General features: G+C 34.3%; 1 protein-coding gene across 5 annotated transcripts in view; it reads right to left on the bottom strand.

Annotated features, from left to right (window-relative positions):
• Nucleotides 1–21,352, bottom strand: part of AIMP1 (aminoacyl tRNA synthetase complex interacting multifunctional protein 1) — a 49,430-nt gene that overhangs the window by 9,514 nt on the left and 18,564 nt on the right. For 4 of the 5 annotated variants that reach the window (XM_054508778.2, XM_054508777.2, XM_045880629.3 and 1 more), the window contains 4 exons: nucleotides 19,716–19,877; nucleotides 16,478–16,689; nucleotides 10,915–11,083; nucleotides 2,287–2,537 (listed from right to left, as the gene is read on the bottom strand). In XM_054508778.2, coding sequence (XP_054364753.1) covers nucleotides 2,371–2,537; nucleotides 10,915–11,083; nucleotides 16,478–16,689; nucleotides 19,716–19,877 — 710 coding nt within the window. In that variant the 3' untranslated portion in view covers nucleotides 2,287–2,370. Of the gene's footprint in view, nucleotides 1–2,286; nucleotides 2,538–10,914; nucleotides 11,084–16,477; nucleotides 16,690–19,715; nucleotides 19,878–21,352 lie in introns of those variants that run through there. The other variant, XM_064584937.1, reaches the window with a different exon arrangement.

Below are 21,352 nucleotides of genomic sequence, written 5' to 3'. Positions count from 1 at the left end.
AGTATCTGTTTGGTGGGCACTTAATGTTCTTGTATCCATACAGTACTTAATGTTCTTGGTAAAAGCAAGCAGGGGAAAACATTTTCAATTTTATATTAAAATCAACAGGTCCTGAAAATGACTCATCTCAAAAGAATAGTACACATGGAATTTCTAAATATAAGAAAAGTTAGTACTCCCAACATTCACTGTAAGATAGTACGCCAACCTTGCATAAAAAAGCATCTTGGAGGGGCGCCTGGGTGGCTCAGTCGGTTATTAAGCGGCTGCCTTCGGCTCGGGTCATGATCCCAGGGTCCTGGGATCGAGCCCCGCATCAGGCTCCCTGCTCAGCAGGGAGCCTGCTTCTCCCTCTCCCTCTGCCTGCCTCTACTTGTTCTCTCTATCTCTCTGTCAAATAAATAAAAATAAAATCTTTAAAAAAAAAAAAAGAAAGCATCTTGGGGTAGGGTCAACTTTTTTTTTTTCCTGGTTTAGTTCACAAAACATAAATAAAAGTCAAGAGGTACCAACTGTTTAGGCTGTGACCTAACACCATCTCCTACTGTTGAAATCTTTAAAGGGCTGAATACCAAAGCCAAAAGGTTTATGTCTAGTTCATGAACAATGCCATTTTTGTTGTTAGTTCCATAAGAGCTCTCTCATCCCAGCAATACAAATCAATTATTTTTCTATAAAAACAATGACTAATAATGGTGCTACATTGATAACTTGATTGAGTAATGCTTTATGTAACTTTAAAAATTGGGAATTGGGCGCCTAGGTGGTTCAGTCAGTTAAGTATCTGCCTTTGGCTTGGGTCATGATCCCAGGGTCCTAGGATGAGTCCCGCATTGGGCTCCCTGCTCACCGGTGAGTCTGCTTCTCCCTCTATCCTCCTCCCCTGCTCGTAATCTCTTTCTCTCTCTCTCAAAAAAAAAATCTTAAAAAAAGTAAATAAAAATTGGGAATAAATATTTCAACTAAGTAGTTGAAACATTCTTTAATTTAAATTTAATATAATTGGGAAAAATTGGAAAATACAGAATCACAAGACTTTGTCATAGTCTTATTTCCAAAAGAATAATACATCCTGAATACAAAATAACTTCTGACATTCATTTGTGTTTAGCTGTCAACAGTTGTTATTGATGTTCTGTTATTTAGTTTTTCAGAAAGAAGATAAAACTGGCCTACCAGAACTCCATGGACTTCAATAAACGAAATTTAATTATACCTTTTAGAACCTGGCATGCACGGTTGTTTTAAATTTTTTTGTTTTGCTTCTCCATCAGAGGCTATAAACAGCTAGAATATTGTGTAATTTTTATTTTAAATAGTATCTACACTCCTACCTCCACAGATGCATTTCTTTTCGGTAGCCCAAATCATCAGTCATAATCTCAAGGCTGGTGAACTTGAAAGCTCCTAATTCCTAAGTTAATTTTCATTGTTCCTACAATATCTGTTAAGATGAGTGAAAAATAGGCATTTGACACCTTAATATATATGTACATTGACTTTGATAACAATTTCTTTTAATATATTAATAGTAATGATAGTACATGAAAAAGCAAAATATATCAATCTTAAATGCTCTTCTAAAATTAAAAACCTACAAATAATCTTTAATTAGGTAGCCAAAGAATCTTTATAATCACCTAGAATAAAAAAAGTAGACTGCTGTTTTTATCAATTTATTGGAAACTGCATTGGCAACACTTTGCAATGTATTTATTCTTTATATTTATCAAAATGTATTACTACTTTGCCAAATGGGAAGAAAAAGTTCAGTACACAGTGGAAAATTTCATTCTTTTAAAAAAGTCACCTTAAATATACAGGTCTGATTACTTTGGTGAGCAACAGCAATAATGTTAAAATGCCACGTCTCCTATCTTTTATGACAATTGGTCATTTTCAGTATTATTACAATATGACTAGTTAATAAGCTTGACAAAAATTCTAACTTGTCATTTCTGAAGAGGAGAAGACATCTATAATACAGATTCACAATATACTAAAAATCCAAGGGCTTAAAATTTCATGTACCACGTGCCTCCAAATAGGAAACTAAATGGTCATTTAGTTTCAAGTTATCTAAATGTATCAAGAAAAACAATCTGCTAACCAATATCCCTGCTAAAAAATAAATCATCACAAAACATAGGTGATTTCCTTCCTATGTTATAAAGGAGCAAAAACCGTATGTAAAAATGTAGTGTTTCTCTAACCGATTAAAAACAATATATACCTGATTAAAAGACTAGTCAAGTCTGCAAGAGAAATAACACACAAAAAAGCCAGTTATATTTTAGGTACAAGTGACGAATGTATTTCTTTTTATTGTTATTAAAGTTTTCTCCAATGTAGTTCAGTAAATGAAGTATTTTATTTTATTCCACTGTTGGTCATAGTTTGAGCCCTACACACTCCTTTCCCTTTCACCTGAAAGGGAGCTCCTTTGTATGTAGCTACACACTCATCATTAGTAAAGAGATCAGGCTGGATCTGCTCCCAAATCTTCTTCTTAGGATTCAGCTCCTTGTCAGGTTCTCCTATTGGGGGAGGAAAAAGAAGTTACATAGCTACCATATTAAATAAATTATCCATAGAGATTTATAGTGAATTGTCTAGGCAACACTTTCTGATCTTTAGATCTGATCAGAATTTTAACACTTACTTTTAACATTTACTTTATTTTATGATGTCAGCAGTTTATATTTTTGATTGGTAAAATAAAATAATTTGTCATTTCCTAACGGCTTCTCCTTTGATATGTTTAATTGTGATGTTTAACGGACACCCTTGCAGTTTAAGATGACTTTTTTAAAATAAAATTCTCTCCTAATGATGACTTGAGCCCCACTGATGGGAGGATCAGCAGAACCTGTAGGATCTTGTTTAGAATTGATATTCTCTATCGTAATTTTGTTTATTAAAAAATGTTTTTGTTTGTTTCACTGCAAAGATGGATGCTCAGTTTTAAACACTGAAAGTGTACAAGTTGCTTTGTTAAAACTAAATATGTACACACACAAATATTTTGTCATTTCCCTACAAATGTGAAAGATTATTTTTTACTCTTATAAGAAATATTTTTGCAGGTAATACAGCTAAAAGAACTTATTCCCCAAATTATTTTCCCCCAAATTATTAAAACAAAAATACAAGATACTCATTTTGTCACTATATATACAGAAAAACTGTGAAGAGATAAGAGCATAATTTGATGTGTTATATTTTTACATGTGGCACAGCTTATGCTTTACTCTGTTTCAATGTGCAAAATAAACGATGAGATGGCTGCCAAAGTGCTTAAAGATTTCTTACTGATACTGGAGAATGGATTAAATATTGAGATTATCTAACTAAATATAATAACTACTTTGGGTTTCATTTCCTGCCCATTCCATTTGGTGAGATGGAAAGAGATAGAAAGGGTTAGTAAGGAGACAAGGACAAGCATTTGCTAAGCACAAGAAATATATACTGTTGCATACAATGCACACAACACTCTAATTTTAAATATAAGGAAACTGGTGTTGAGAGAAGATAAGCTGCTCAAAGTTACATGATAAACAAATTATGATTTAACACCAAAACCCTTGTTCTGCTAGTATAGCATCTCGCGTCCTGATAAACTGTTCTTTAGAAAAGAAATAACATTCTTACATGTGGGTAATAACCCATCCCCTCTATCATAACCCACACTAGAAGTTTATAATCAACAAAAGACAAATATATTGTAGAATACATCTGGTCTACTTAAGGGCCACCAATATACCAAACAATCCCTCTATTTAATGACTGATAAGGAAGTAGAAAGTAAAGTTTAATATAACATCATTTTAGTAACTGGGGGGATGTTCAATTATCATTTGGAATAAAGAATCACTTCAAGAAACAATGAAGAAAAGTAACATATCTCTTAAGCATTAGTGTGAAATAAGAATTGTTCTCCCGAAGGGTAATAAAAAGAGTTTTTCTGAAATTTAATTCAGTAATGATAGAAATATAACTTTCTAGATCTTTTCTAAAGTGACTACCAAGTTCAAATCTTCTGGAATAACTTTAAAAAGAATCTTTAACGTTACTGGAACTAATTATATTTATATTCTGATTACATCTTATTACCTACACTGGTTTTTATTCTCCACTCATACAACAGGAACAACAAAACTGAGTAAATTGGTTGGCCACAGTGATTTTGCTCTTTATTAGCTCTTCAGAAACTGCCCATGAAACTGGCCAGAACATACAAAACTGTCCTTTGATATGCAGGTTTTCAGAGATGACAGAATAGTTAATTGAATGATGTATCTATGCCAGAAGAACATACAATGAAACTAAAACTGAAAGACTAGTATAAAAGATAAGGATTTCTCTTATTCTTTTAAGAGCATTTGATTGACTAGACAAGAGAGAACTAATTAATAAACAGAATAGAAAAAATATCAATATATAAAGTATCTACAAGATTTTTATTTTTTGTTTCTAAACTATTCCTTAGTCTACAAACATAATCCTACTTTGCTTATACACAGATGATGTGGGGGAGTGGGCATTCCAGAATTCTAGAAAGCTGGAGGCAGAGATACTATTCAGGTAGGCCTGAGTACTAACTCTGAATTCCCCCGGTCCCCACTCAAAAAAATATTGCCAACTGATAATGGATTAATTCAAGAAGCAGAGCATCCCAGATTTGTGTGTAAGTTTCTTATCAAGAGTATAGATTGTGTGGGTTCTTGCTAAATGCAGACATAAGCCCCAAATACAAAAAAACTGTGATGCAGCACAAAACTAAGCTTCTCAGATCTAGGAAGATATTGACATGTATAAAAAATAATATTCATAATACATAACACATAGTGCTTACTATGGGCCGTCAGTACACTAAGTGCTTTCTTTACATATATTTACTCATTCAATCCTCTCAGTACACAAATACTATTAATTACCCCCATTTTACAGATGAGGAAATTGAGGCACAAAGGTTACAGCTAAGAACTTAAATATCAGGTAGGTAGTTAAGTGTTTCAAAAGTTAAACCTCACAAAACCCACACAAAATAGATAACATTAAAAACTCCTTATAGATAAAAAAGATAAGCCTCAGAAAGGTTCCCAGGTCACCCAGCACTGTGGAGTCAAGATCTGAAGCTTTAACTTCTTAACTAAGACTAATAATTTTCCAGGAACAAAGACTTGAACTAAATATAAACTAGAAACTACTAAGAGGAACCTCTAAAGCTTGACTGTTGCTTTCAACACACCAGACTCAATACCTGAACACTCTGAATGTAGTTGTGAAACTTTATTCAATAAATGAAACATGATTCAGACAAATAAAATTTTGAGATTATAATTAGAACTTGTCACATTAGGATAACTGAATATAAATTAGAGTTGAAAAGTCTTGGATGCAGTGTTAACTTTCTGGCTTACTCAAAATGTTTCTCAATAATATACTACTTGGTAGGGTATAAAGCTAGTTTGAAATGCAAGTTTAAATCACCTACCATGAAAAACAAACCTAATATTTTAAACAATTTTTTTTTAAGATTTTATTTATTTATTTGACAGAGAGAGAGAGACTGCTAGAGAGGGAACACAAGCAGGGGGAGTGAGAGATGGAGAAGTAGGCTCGCCGGTGAGCAGGGAGCCTGATACGGGACTCGATCCCAGAACCCTGGGATCATGACCTGAGCCGAAGGCAGATGCTTAACCGACTGAGCCACCCAGCCGTCCCTAAACAATTGTTTTTTAATGAACTATATTGTCCAGAGAAGTCTTTCATCATTCCTGTGTATTATGTCCTTCTAATCTTACTTTCCTTTTTTTCCTTTTTGACATGGTTATCCAAAGAAGTTAAATGATACCAATAAAAGTTCTTAAACCTAAAAACTGCAGAAACTCTGAAATTGCTAAACACATGCCAGTAATCACCATTTGGAATGGTTACACATAATGTAAGAGAACTAATCTTTCAGATACTATTTTAGGCCAATTCATTGTAAACAAAGCACACAGGCAATAGGAAATAGTTCAGAGAGGAGTTTGTACAGATGTAAAAAGCTATGACCACCTTCTTAGAATTTAAAACCTACAAAAAGCAATAAATCCAAATTCCAAAGTCCCAGGCATTCACAAGTCTGGAATAAGAACCAGAAACCTCATTTTAATTAGGCCATTCTTTTACACAGAATGCTCATTGATAATCAGCTTCTCTTTGATATCTGCCATGTCCATAAAAAGCCTAGCAGTAACAGAATTATTTTATGTTTAATTAACTGAATTTCTGAGATATAATAACTGATTATTGCTAAAAATTGTAACTATGGCACAAAAGCTAAAGTATAACTTGGCAAATAAAAGTCAATTAATTTGGGGTGCCTGAGTGGCTCAGTCAGTTAAGTGTCTAACTTCCACTCAGGTCATGATCTCAGGGTCTCAGGATAGAGCCCTGTGGTAGGCTCCTGCTCAGCGGGGAGTCTGTTTGTCCTTCTCCCTCTGCCCCTCCCCCCATTTGTGCTCTCTCTTTTTCTCTCAAATAAAGAAATAAAATCTAAAAGAAAAAAAGTGAATTAATTTTACAAAGCTAATCAACAGAGAAAAGTGGTTTGGTGGTTCGAGGAATAATCTTGACAATAACAAAGGCAGATGCTCAGGCCTGTTCTCTAAATACTGGTGGGGGGGTGGGGGCGGGTGTTGTTGGTTTTCTTTACATGTTTTACTAGTATGTTTCTTTCTGTCTATTCATTAACCAATTTATTGAGTTCCTACTCTATGCCATGCATTTTTCTAGATGCTAGGAATATAGCAGTGAATAACCACCACAACAAAAAACCCAGAAATCTTGATTTCATGATGCTTACATTTTTGTGTGGGCAGATAATAATAATGTATAGTATATTAGATGATGATAAGTGTTTTGAAGAAAAAACAAAAAAGATAACATTTAAAAGATTTCAGTAGGATGAGGAACCAAGTCATGTAGCTAATTGGGGAAAGAGCTCAACTGGAGTGATCAATGAAGGTTTGTGGAGTACATGAGGTAAATGGAGATAATGGGAAGCCACTTTAAGAACTTGGGCTTGTACTCTGGGTCTAATGAAAAGCTTTTTAATAGTTGTGAGCAGAGGAGTAATACAATCTGACTTACATCAATCTCCCTGCTATCATTGAAAATAGATGGAAGAAGGGCAAGGGAGACCATTTAGAAGGTTTTGACTTCCCAACAAGAGATGTTGGCACAAAGACCCAAGTGGTAGTGGTGTAGATGAGAATGATTCTAGATATGCTCAAAAGGTACAAGTACTAGGATTTTCTGAAGAAGATATGTGAGAAAATAAAAAGAAGTTGAGAGAATGGAGTTCCTATCAGATAAGATGGGAAATACTATGGAAAAAGGGAATTCTAGGGGAAAGATGGGGATATGTATTCTTCCTTGGTATATGTTAGTGAAAAAGTCGAGTAGGCAGCCAGATAAATGACTGGATAAAATAGCCAAAAAAATGAACATGGAAAGGAAAACAGAAGAGGCCAAGTGTGGAAAGAAAGAGAAGAGGGCAAAGACCAAGGTCTAGGACGCTTCAATGTTAAGAGGTCAGGGAGGTGAGGAAGAATCAGCAAAGGAGATAAGAAGGGCAGCCAATGAGGGGACCGCCAGGTGAATGTGGTGCCAGAAACCAAGTTAGTTAAGAAAAAGACTAAAAACTAGCCATGGATATTTAGCTACGAGATTAATTCATGATCTTGATCAGAATAGTTCTGGGAAAACAGTGAGCAGAGAAACCTGATTGAAATGGGTTTTGGAGAGAAGAATCAAATACAGACAAGTTTGAAAAATCAAATTTAGACAAATATCTTTTTTAATAATAAATGGATCGAAAAATTCAACACTTGCATATATCATACATACTTTGTAATAACCATTGATTACATTTATTAATAAGACAATATCAAAAGAAATAAACATGATCTTGGAAGTTAAAAGTCTGAATACAAATTCTCACTTATTACTAGACAAAACAGTGCACCGTCAAAAAGTGGCTGTCGCTGCCACTGTCTTCTGGCTATATTATTTTCACGCTGTTTTTGCTTGGTGCTTTTGGGAGTAGTTACCACATTCAAATACTAAAATGCATAGGGCGCCTGGGTGGCTCAGTCATTAAGCATCTGCCTTCGGCTCAGGTCATGGTCCCAGGGTCCTGGGATGGAGCCCCGCATCAGGCTCCCTGCTCCGTGGAGAGCCTGCTTCTCCCTCTCCCACTCCCCCTGCTTCTGTTCCTGCTCTCGCTCTGTCTCTCTCGGTCAAATAAATAAATAAAATCTTAAAAAAAAAAAAAAAAAACTAAAATGCATAGCTCCACACACTGAAAATTTAAAAAGTACTGGGTGGTGAGGGTTTCTATCCATTGTTATAAAAATATTATTTGGCATCTTCTAAACTCTATGTACTTTTTTGGATTTGTAGTTGGAATAAATAGTTGTTAGGGTAAAAGCCTTTTCAAGGCCAAATAGCACTTCAAAGGTTTGAGCCCCGACTGCAATTTCTATACCACACTTTACATAACATGAAATGTAATTTTCCAGACACTGAGCACATCAAGTGAACATCAAAATGTACCAGCAGACACCTTAAGCTTTAAAATGTAAAACAGATGCTGAGAAATAAAGCACTGATAAACCATGGCTCTCACTGGAAAAAGAAAAAAAAAAAAGTGAAAGTAATGGCCTGTTGTGTAGTATTAACTGTTACCTCCTTTCAGGTTTACTGCTACAGAAGCAACTGATATGGAAGCATAAGCAAGATGAGCATTAACAGACCTCACATCCTAAAATTTATCAATTACTTGATGCTGTTCACCTTGGTTAAGCTATTACAAGTGATAAGATAATAACCTCGCGGGCTATTTTAAAGGTTAAGTTTTTGCTTCTTTCACTTTACAACTATTTTTCTTACCTTCTCCATAAATCCATGTGCTGAGGCACAAGGGAAACTGAATTTGCAGGAAATATCAGACTTTGGAACAATGTAAATATAAACACACAAATAGCTAAACGGACAGATTAAAGAATATAGTGAAGACAAGAAATTCATATGGGGCTACTAGCATCTCTAATGCTGAGTCATTGACTAACTAAAGAAAATCTTTCAATTTACTCAACAGTAGCATTCAGGTAAACCTGATTCAAGTGCTGAAATATTACCTGTTAATTCTTTGAGATAAAGGAATGAATTATAAGCCTTCACTAATGAAATAATCCATATTAATTCACAGCAAGCAGCAATCAACAAACAAAAATGCTATAGTATTAGAAATTCCAGCACATTTATTGTTTGATCCCTTCACTAAACTCTATATAACCTTAAGCAAGTAGCTAAGTTTTGTTGGGCCTCAAACCAAATCTGTAAAATAGTGGGTTAAAGTATATGATTTCTTCCAGTTCTAAGCATGTAACTCTACAATTTACATCAGAAAATAAAACGTAAAGAAAACATACTAAATCTTAAGTGTTTAAATTTTAGAAAGGAAGGCAAATGTTAACTTGGAAAGGTAAACAGAATTTCCTTTTTTAAAAATGCATGCTGAATCTTAAAAGTTTACTTTTATTGTCATTCTATTCCAATTTAGTGAGTTAAGACTTCTCAATAGAATTTCAGGTTTGTCAGGTATACAAATGATGATTTACCCCCAAGTGTGAGGTTTGGGGGAAGTGTTTTGATATTGTGGTAGCCGAGTGGTAATCATTTGCTCCTAGAACCAAAAGCCATCATGCTGCTTTAAGAAATGATTCTAAATGGGATTTTCCCAAAACCTCGTTCAACAAGAAAGAGTCTTAGAGCACAGACCATTATGGTTTCCAATCTACCAAGGTTCAAGACATATACATCCATTCAAAGCCACAGATACTTGCTCAACAATTTCTGTGTTTTTTACATTAGTCTACTTTTGATTAGGAGGGGGGATGTGAATTTCAAGAAAATGAACCCATGCTTTCATACATATTTTCTATCTTAGTCCAATGTTAAAATCCTTCATATCCTAATATTTTATCAAACATAATACAGTTAACATAGGATTAAAAAAGCAGGCCCATCTAATCACATCAGCCTTGCTATGCTATTAAAACTCAGCTGTTTCTGTAAATATATCTCCAAATCAATTCTGACTTTTAGATCTGATTCTCCCTGTTAGCCTAATTTATTTCTACTTTCCCCATTATTCTAGTCAAATGAACATCCTTTAAGTAAATGCAATCTTTTGATTTCTAACTATTTCCACTTCCTTTTATGAAGGAAATAGTTATTCTGTATCTGACAAGTTCTCTTTTGCTTCAAAGACCTATTTGAAGAAACTTTTAAGTATATTATGAAGCTTCATCTGTCTCAGAAGCATTTTACTGGAGAAAACAAGCAAAATGAAAAGCAACTTCCTTTGAGATTATTACAATAAATAAAAGTTTTAACTCAGAGTTTTTCCTTTATATCCTGAAGTCAGGTAATAGCATATGCAAGTACATTATTAGATGGACTTTGAGAATTATACATTTCTTTCCCATGTATGAACTTTTCTTTTTGTTTTTCTGTGCTGCAGTCTGAGATAATCTATAGCTTCAAAGACTCTGCAGCACATTAATTAGTTCTCTATCCATATCACACTCTTCTGCTATGTAAGTATTATTAGCATTTTCCCTAGAGCAAACTCTAGTATTTTATGCAATGTGTGCATTCATGGGGAGGGTGATGTTTAGATGGTTGTGTTTACTGTGCCATCTCGAACCAATCTGAAGAAACTCAATAATAAAATCTCAATAATAATGGTCACTTAAGGTAAAGCCTTGGAGTCATACACAAGACTGATTCTAAACTAAACATTAGAAGAAAACAATGGTTCCCAAACTGCTTTAAATAATGACTAATACTTACCAGGAAAAGCATCAAAAACAATTCTGTCTCCGGGAACAGACCCATTAGGAGGTGCCAAGATTTCAACCTTCTCAGGTGAACTAGCACACATTACCATTGCTTGAGATATTACTCCCCTCATCTTTGCAGGTTTCAGGTTACAAAGTAAAATCACCATCCGATTTTGCATCTGTGTGAAACATAAACTGGTGATTAAAAATGTACAGAGATTTAGATTATCATACCTAGAATACATTAAGGTACATCTAATATGCTAAATATAAAATATTCTATTTTTGTAGATGTATCTTTGTCTCTGTGTCCAAAATCTTTTATTGTTGTTATGAAGTTATATAAAAACATGAAAAAAAATTCCACAAACTGACAGCACATTATAGCTGAAGGAGCAGAGGCAAGACTTTTCAGTAAAAGAAATTTTAGACTGAAACAGATTTGGTTTTGAATTTAGCTGCCATGTACTAGCAATGAGATTATATAAAGTTGAATTGTTTTTCTTCACAAAATGAGGAAAATGATACCAAATTTAAAAAGCCAACTCTTGGATTAAATTGTAACATGTATGTAAAGCATTTAGCTTAGTGTTAGCACTAAAATAAATGAACAATCCTTTTTCTCCCTGCATTTCCAGTACTATGCATATTTCTTAGTTTAAAAATTACTCTTGGGACTCTATCACTCTTGGGAAGGTACGGAGTAGGAGGATCCTGAGCTTACCTAGTCCCATGGACACACCAATGAAATAACTACATCTACTGCAACCAACTGAAATCAACCTGAAGACTGACAGAATAGATCATCCACAGCTAGAGAGAAGACAACATCGAAAAGGATAGAAAGAGTGGGGACACAGTCAGGAACCCTGGCAAATAACCACAAACAGGAGGGCTATCACAAACACAGAGGAGTGAGGGGGTCAAATGGACCCAAACTGGGAAAATGAGTCTTCATAACATCTGACTTTGAAAATCAGCAGGACTTAACTCCAGAAGCTTTAAAAATCAGCAGGACTTAACTGGGAAAACCAGGGGGTGACAGTAAATCGAGTCTCCACACTAAAAGAGCCATCACTAGACACAGTGCAAAAGCAGCAGTTTGGAAAGTGCCTGAGGTATATGTGAAGGAGATTTATTGACTAATCTTAGGATGTGCTAGAGAGGCAGAGATCTATAGGAAATATCTCTGGGAAAGACATCATTTTTCTTGCCCTCTGTGCCCTAGATGGTCTGAAGCTTGCAGGAGCCAGTATTATCCCTCTTCATCTAACTTACCAACACCACATGCCCCCCAGCCCAGCATTCCCTGCAGCCAAGTACTCCAATCTACCTGCATCAGGAAATGCCCTTCCAAAGCAGATCCTACACAGCAGGCCGGCAAGGGCTTAGACCACTCCAAAGTGACTAGTGCCCTGAAAAGAAGGGGAGATAACCCTACACACCAGCATAACCACAATTCCCGCAAGAAGGCCTCTTTGTAGGCTGCGCGGGGAGCAAGCTTTGCCCTTCATATGCCTGTTGCAGAGGCTAACTGCAAACAGCTAAGATGAGTGCTGGCCCACCACTGAGCTCACAAGCCCCTTAACAGCACTGGAAGTAAACCCTGCCCAATCAAGAACAGGCATCAAAGAAAGTCATTCTAGCCATAAGCATATCCTCAGCCAGAGCAATCTTGAAAAAGAACAAAACTGTAGATATCATAATCCCAGATTTCAAGATACACTACAAAGCTGTAGTAATCAAAACAGTGTCTTCTTCATACAAAAACAGACATATAGGTCAATGGAATAGAATAGACAGCCCAGAAAATCTATGACAAAGGAGACAAGAATATATAATGGAAAAAAGAGGTTTTTTTTCAATATTTGGTGCTGGGAACATGCAAAAGAATGAAACTGGACCACCTTCTTATACCATACACAAAAGTAAACTCAAATGGATTAAAGACCTAACTCTAAGATCTGAAACTATAAAAGCAGTAATTTCTTTGACACAGGCCATAGAAACATTTTTCTAGATAATGTCTCCTGAGGCAAGGGTAACAAAAGCAAAATTAAACTATTGGGACTATACCGAAATAAAAAGCTTTTGCACATCAAAGGAAACATCATCAAAACAAAAAGGCAATCTACCGAATGGGAGAAGACATTTGCAAATGATATATCCCATAAGGGATTAATATCCAAAATATATAAAGAACTTACACAATTTGACACCAAAAAAAACCCCCACAAACAATCCAATTAAAAATGGGCAGAGGGCCTGAGTAGATATTTTTCCAAAGAAGACATACAGATGGCCAACAGATACATGAAAAAATGCTCACATCACTATTCATTGGGGAAATACAATTCAAAACCACAATGAGATATCACCTCACACCAAGCAGAATTGCTACTATCAAAAAGCCAAGAAATAAGTGTTGGCAAGCATGTGGAGAAAAAAGAACTCTCATGCAGTGTTGATGGAAATGTAAATAAACCAGTGCAACCACTGTGGAAACCAGTATGGAGGTTCCTCAAAAAACTGAAAATAGAAATACCATATGATACAATAATTCTACCACTGGGTATTTACCCAAAGAAAATGAAAACCTTAATTCAAAAAGAAATATGCACCTCTGTATTTGCTGCAGGATTATCTATAATAGCCAAAATATGGAAGCGATCCCAGTGTCCAGATAGATGAATGGATAAGGGTGTGTGTGTGTGTGTGTGTGTGTAATGTACATAATGTAAATATAGATATAATGAAATATTACTTAGCCACAAAAGAGAATGAAATCTTGCCATGTGATACAACATGGATGGACCTAGAGGGTATTATGCTAAGTGAAATATATCAAACAGAGAAAGAAATCCTGTTACGATTTTACTTACATGTAGGATCTAAAACACAAAAGAAATAAACAACAGACTCTTAAATACAGAGAACAAACTTGTAGTCACAAGGGAAGTGGATGGGAGGATGGGCAAAATAAGTGAAGGGGATTAAGAGGTGCAAGCTTTCAGTTATAAAATAAATAAGTCATGGAGATGAAGAGTACAGCATAGGGAATATAGTCAATATTTTAGTAATTTTGCATGATGACTACACTTATTGTGGTGAGCACTGAATAATGCACAGAAATGTTACATCACTGAAACAATTGTACACCTGAAATTAATATAACATTGCAAGTCAAACAGACTTCAATAACAAGTATCAAAAAAAAATACTGCTGATCATTTAACTACTCAAGCATCATGTACACTGCAATTAACATTTAGGGCTATTTCTACAATTTGTTATAGAAGTGAATAAAGATTTCTTTAATCTTCAAAAGTTGAAGTGTCTTAATTATTTTTCCCAATTAGCAAAAATAGGTACACAACTGTTTATATCCTTTCAATAGGCTTAAAATAAAATGGCATAAAAGAGAACTATCACTGCAGGAGAAGAGAAAAGGCACATTCTAAATAAAAAATGGTTTTATAAACAAATGTTATGGCAAATTTATTGATTCTATGATTTAAAATAATAACAATAATAATAATAGGCCTAAGACTCAGATTCAAGAGGCCCCCTTTTCGGACATCTTCATGAATAAGATCTTCATACAAATAATTTAAATTGCCACTTTAGGAAAAAACAGTTACAGCAAATTTGTTTAAGAAAAAACAAGAGGGTTAGCTATATGCAATTGTTAAGGCAACAGATGATATCCATGGACCTTTACCTTGGAAAAATACACAAATCTACACAGTACAAAGTGCTCCTACTTTATACAATGTTTAATATTACTGCCTTGATAGGTTAGATACAGATGTGTATATAAATAGCTTTGCTTAAGGCTATGAATGACAGCTTTTGGAAGAGAAGATATTGTCTGCAACTCATGGGAACAAAAAAGATGAAGCCCAAAGGAGGAGAAGTTTTTCCAATTTGAGTTGGCTCAAGATCAATTGGTTCTTTTCTCCAGGGCTTCTTATGAACCTAACTTCATAAGTAGTTATGAAGAAGTCCTGGTCCTACACAAGATGCATGTTAAACAGGAAAAAAAAAAAAAAGCACACACATGGACCAAGTCTATCTTTTTTTATAGATAAGAAAAACTTCTTCACTAATCTCCTTATTTCCATTTTTCTCCCCTCAACAGAGCAGCCAGATGATCCTATCAATATGAGGCAGACTACATTTCTCCTTAGCTCCACAGTTTTCCAATGGCTTTCATCTCACTCAGAATAAAAGCTAGTCTTCACAGTGATCTATAAGATCCTATGTCATTTGGCATCCTTATTTCTGATTTCATATTGCATGACATTCCCCCTTATTTACTCTGCTATAATGACACTGCTTTTCCTGCTGTTCTTTAAACATGCCAGGCATATATCCAACTTAGAACTGCCTGAAATACTCTTCTACCAGGGACATAGGACTTTCCTTCATTTTCTGAGAGCTTTACTTAAAGTCATTTTCTTTATAACGCCTTCCCTAACCACTTTACACAAAACGACATCATCCTAACTCCAACAACTCTTAAATTCTTTCTTTTAATACTTACCACTATTTAATATACTATATATCATGATCTTCTGACTCCCCCATAGAATTGTGAGCTTCACAAAGGCAGGATTTTTTTTTTCTTCTAAACAAATCTATCTACCTACCTACCTACCTATCATTTTAATTCCCTGCTACATCCTTTGTTTAGAACAGTGCCTGGTATACTGCAGGTGTCCAATAAATACTTGCATCTGAAAGTATGAATGAATGAATGAATGTATGTAGGGATTTATCCACATTCACAAAGCCAATAAGCAACAGAGTTAGCAATGAACACAGAAGCAGAACTATTTTAATGTTAAAATCTACAGCCTTTGCAGTATCTCCAAAGCACCATGGAGCAGAAGAAAGAGACAGATAACTCCAAATTACTGTAGATGTCTTGAAAGACCAAATTAAAATCATTACTGCCTAATTTTTTCCACTGTCATTGGAAATACATACGTGTGTCTGTCTATACACACATACACACACATATTTTAAATACCAAAGTAACAACAAAATACAAAACATCTAGTTTTTAACAAATAAATCCCATTAAAAATTATAAGTTTAAGCTCCATAATGCCCTCTCCTCTTTTTACTTCAAGTATGAAAATATTTCTTGAGTTATAAGAGGAAAAAAAAAAAAAGACGACGAAGACTTGTTCTTACTTTTTAGATTGATGCTTTCTGGGTTTATATACAGTGATTTAAAAAAATCAAGGAGTAATAAAATTCCATGACAATAACAATGATGATAAAAATATTTATACTGTATTACACATAAAATACCAAACTAAAAACATTTTAAAAACTGAGAAAAAATAATGCATCTTTCTTCTTTCTACCTTCATGAATTTGATCCTAACTTACAATGCTACTGCAAGTTTTGGTAGTTTTAGTGTACTTTTTTGGTGAAATTTATTTTATTAAAATTAATCAAATGAACTAATCAATACTGGCTCACCTAATACAAAATTATATGGAAAAACATCAAGAAAAAGTGACATCTATGCCAAAGTAATTTAAACTGTACAGATTACCTGTTCAAGAGGAACATGATTCACCAGGCCACTGACAACTGTTCTTGGGGCTGTTTCTCCAACATCTACTTCTTCCACATATAAAGAATCTGCATCAGGGTGTTTTCTGGCAGTGATGATACAACCAACTCGAAGATCCAGACGAGAAACATCTACTGGCTTAGAGTCAGCGCTTCCTGCTACTGACTGCTGTTTTTTCTCCTTTTTCTCTCCTAAAAAATATTTATGAATGGTTAAACATCAGAAGTAAAACAAAAACAAGATAAACTATAAAAAACTCCCTAACATCGATACTGATGAGCTTTAAAAGAAAGAGTGTTTATCTCCTACCTTCACTTAAATAATAACAAAAGAAAGAATTATTCAAGTCATAGTATCTTGAGCCCTATTTTGGCTGTTTCTCAGTTGAATAACTGTCTAAATCTCTAGCTAAAGACAGAGAGTAGAAGTTGGTAAACTATGTTCATTCATTTACATATTGTCTATGGATGCTGGCAGGGTAGTTGTGACAATGACTTTATGGTCTGCAAAACTTAAGATATTTACTAAAAGGACCTTTATTGAGAAAGTCTGCCTTTCCCCGAAACAGAGCTGGAGAAAATCCTTTAAAATTTTTACTGTGACTCTTTAGAAAGGGAAAAACACTTTATTTAGGAAGAACACCACAATCAGTACCAGCTAAGAGAATGAACTACAATCAAATATAATTTCACTGATAAAATGTTTCTCTCTTCAGTTAAACACACCAATAAGTATACAACAAATTTCTCTACTTCTTGTATTTCTCAGACTTATTAGGGCTATAGGTTTATCCACAGCAAATATCTGAGCAAAAGAGCCACCCAGGCTCTGATTATGTCCCTATTCTGATTATGTTTTAAAAATCCTCCTCTTATTTATATGTCGATAATCTAACTCTTATAGCATTTGATTACTTTGGTCACTGAGTGGAAATGCAACCTGTAAAGAGTTCATAGTCCTTAAGTTTACATTAAGCTTCTCTAGCAGAAAAAAATTGTAAAACAAAATAAAAACTTATTTACCTGCACTCTGCAGTGTAGCGATAAGCACGCAGTGTGACTTAGAAGCACTCCTTTTCAACTATGCCTTACCTTTATTTAATCTTTGAACAAATATTTACTGAGATCTAAGGCACTGAAAATCTCTTTTAAGGAAGACAGATATACATAATGAATATGTGACAAACATTACATACACAAAGAAACATAGAAACACAGAGATGAATTCTGCCTGGAGTGGGAAAGAATGATTTTGTGTAAGGACATTCACAATTTATACAAAAACAGTTTACAAAAGAAGAGGTAGAGCTAGCTCAAAATAATGGGCAATTTTTAATCTAATTAACAAATTTTTAAAAATTCCACTTTCCATGTAAAATATTAGCAAAGACTTTTTTTAACGGTAAAACCCAAATGATAGAGGAATAAATATACAAAATTACTAGAAGAAAATACACCAAAAATCTTAATAGCAGTTACCTTTGAGTGATAACCTATGTATTTGATATAATGCAGTATAACATTACGTCTATATATCAACCTGTATTTTTAACTTTAATCTACTTCCTAGGTATTTGAAATACTTTTTATCAGGAATCCACATTTCAGAGGTGACTGCAAATATCCAAATCTCTACCAAGAACTTAGTCATCATAAAAGACTTTAAGAATGTTTCATTAAAAAATGAGTGATGCTCACATGTGGCAGTCTAGAAAGCCTGTATGGTAACCACAGCCTCTGCATGAACAGAATTTTGGAATCTGGCAATTCTAGCAGCCAAAGGCCAGTGGAACAGCCCTGTATTCCAGCACTGTCCAATATGGTAGCTGCCAACCACACACAGCTATTTACATTTAAATTTAAAATAATAAAAAATTCAGCTCCTTAGTTATACTAGATACATTTAAAATGTTCAGTAGCAATGCGTGACTACAAGTTACTATGTTGGATACTGCAGTTATACAGCATTTCCATTATCACAGAAAAGTACCACTGGACAGAGGCATTCTAGACATAGAGCTCCATTTGGTCTCGTGTGCCTCTTCCTCCCACAAAGGAAGACTCCGCTATCTCATTTGACTAGAAGACTGACTAATCCCGTAGTCACAAATGCAATGTAACTTCCTTTGGGTATGAACTTCATCCTACTTAGAACAGGCTGTCTGATTGTTTTGTGCCTACTTCTTAATAAATTTATAAAGTGAGAGAATTAGTTTGACTTGCTTTCATTGTAACCATACCACCTAGTGGTGAAGTTATGTAGAAGATGAACAACCCCAACTACTTCCAAGAAAAGTTACCGGTATTTACTAAAAGGAACTGGCAAGTGTTAGATGCTAAACTGGCTTAGGTTAATTCACAAATTCCTCATGCATTTTATATTTTCCAAAAACTCTTAAGTGAGTATAAGTGTTATGAGAGGTGTGTATAATGAATTATAAAAGCACTTTTTTTAGACATACTTGGAAAAATGATGTCTATAAAGGAGTAAAGGAGACTAAGTAAAAAAGGAGTCAGATTTATGGTTAGAATAGCTTCAGCAGCAAGGTAAGGATAAATTAGAAAAGACGAGACTTCAACATTAATTCAAATGACAGATCATGAGAACTTGAACAAAGGTAGCACCAAACAAACTGGAGCCACGGAGCTGGGTTCTAGATACGTTTTGGTGATAGGAATTATGTTTTGGTGGTCAGTTAGGTAAGCAAATTGAGGGAGGACAACAGGGTGAGGTTAACTATAAGATTTCTAGTCGGGCTGTCTAAGTGGATGGTGATACACTTTCTACTCCAGTTTTTATGGGTTCCTAAAACTTTTATACCCCATGCCTTAGTTCAGACATTATCCTTTGACTAGAATATCCCTTTCCTATCATCACAATTAGTCCCAAGCTAACTTTCTACCTGTGACCTCTCTGAAATTGAATATACACTAAAGTTTAGTCATACCAAACTACATATGGGCCCCCACGCTTAATCTCTACTTTCTATGTTTTTAGTTATGTTAAAACATACTTTACCTCAAATGCCACATTCTTACCCTATTGACCTGGTCAATCTTCACACATCCTATAGGTCCAGTTTCTATGTTCCAATATCATACTGTTTATTCTAGTTCATAAAGGTTTCAATTTTCTTTTTGACACAACTATTATTATAAAAAATGTTGACATCTGATAAACCAGTCAAGAACCAAATAACCTTAAAGGTTAAAAATACCTTTCACTTCAATTTTCTCTTTCATCTTCTTTTCTTCTGCTCCTCCTATCTGTTCTTTGGCATCAGAAGTTATAGTTGTTATTGGTCTAGACTGTATCACATTTTCAGAAACTGTGGAATTAGCTTGCAGCAGAGTACCAGATGGAAATGGTATTTGTTTCACTGATACAAAAAATAAAATAAAGTCATTATGAGCTCTTTTTAAAAGAAAAATTCACTGTATATGATTATCAAGTCTCTACTATCTGAGATTATAAAAAGGCTGCCAAGAAATTAAGTACATTTTAACCATGATAAAAGTTAAATAAATGATTCTCATTTAATCACTAATAACTGAGAAAATTATGGACACAATAATAACTAGTATTTATTATGGACTATGTTCCACTTTTCGAAATGCTTTACATGAATTAACTTTTGTAATTCTCATAAATACCCTAAAAACAGTAAGTTCTATTCACATACCCATTTACAGATGATCAACCTGAGCCATACAGAAGTCAAAAACTGGCCCATCACACACAGTGAGTAGGAAAATAAGAATTTATACTCAAGCAGTCTGTCTCAGGAGACTATCCTCTCATGGTTTGACAAGATGGCATGTTTTTCACTCAGGTTTTCTTTTATATTATGAACAATCAACTGGGAAAGTGTTTTAATAATAGTCATTGCAATATCAGAATTAATGGGGAGACGTGTCCATAATTCTATTTCAAAAAACAACTTTTTAAGGAAGAAAATTCCTTCAGCAATGTTAAAAACACTCTCATAACCTAGTGAATATGGAAAAACATAATCTTATGAGGGATTCTGATGTGGCTTAAATTCTGGCCAATATTCAGATCACTTTTCTGAGGTATTTTTAAGTTCCCTAGAGGCTCTTGCTTCTTAGCAATGTGACACTCCATCTACCCTTATGTAATGTTTCACCATTCGACGGGATGCAATACATTAATTCAAACTGTTGATGTGCTTTAGCATTTCATTAATAAGATCAAAGTTTAAAATGTTCCAGGGTAATCTTTTAGAACTGGTAAAATGGAAAGCAGTTTTATATTGCTAATATTTTAACTATTTATTTAAATCTGTACCTGTATTCTAAATCTCCTTGTCTTGGAAAAGATCAGACTGATAAACAATGTTCTCTTTAGTTGATAATTGTAAGCACACATAATATTGAGTTTTCCTTACTTTTGTTTAGCTCACTAAGGGTGGAGCTCATATTATAGCATTCAAAATAATTTACTCACTGACAGGATAATTCTAAAGGAAGTAGTAAGAGAGACTTTATACTTGGGCCTCCTTAACTCACCTAGGAAGGATTTTGTATAATACAACCAAATGCCTTTCTGTATGGTACTTTGAAATTGTAATAGAGCTATTATTATCAATGTTTTATAATGATGTAGGTTTATCTAGTCACCTTTAAAATAATTCAATAAAATTTTAAATTTTATTTACAACATAATAATTGAAATGATAATTACCTGCTGAGTTGATTAACTTAAAATTATGATTTCAGGCAAATTATACCTGTAGGCTTCAATTTCCTCATGTATAAAACAAGGACATTTGTGTACACAAAATTTTAAGGATAAAACACATAATGTACGTGAAGCACTTGGCACACAGTGCCT

Source organism: Mirounga angustirostris, unplaced genomic scaffold (genome assembly GCF_029215605.1).
Source record: "Mirounga angustirostris isolate CCGP_5_RB_7025 unplaced genomic scaffold, mMirAng1.0.hap1 SCAF_2, whole genome shotgun sequence".
NCBI classification, from domain to species: Eukaryota; Metazoa; Chordata; class Mammalia; order Carnivora; family Phocidae; genus Mirounga; species Mirounga angustirostris.
Note: the sequence above shows the minus strand (reverse complement) of the source record. Positions and strands in the feature narration are given on the sequence as shown.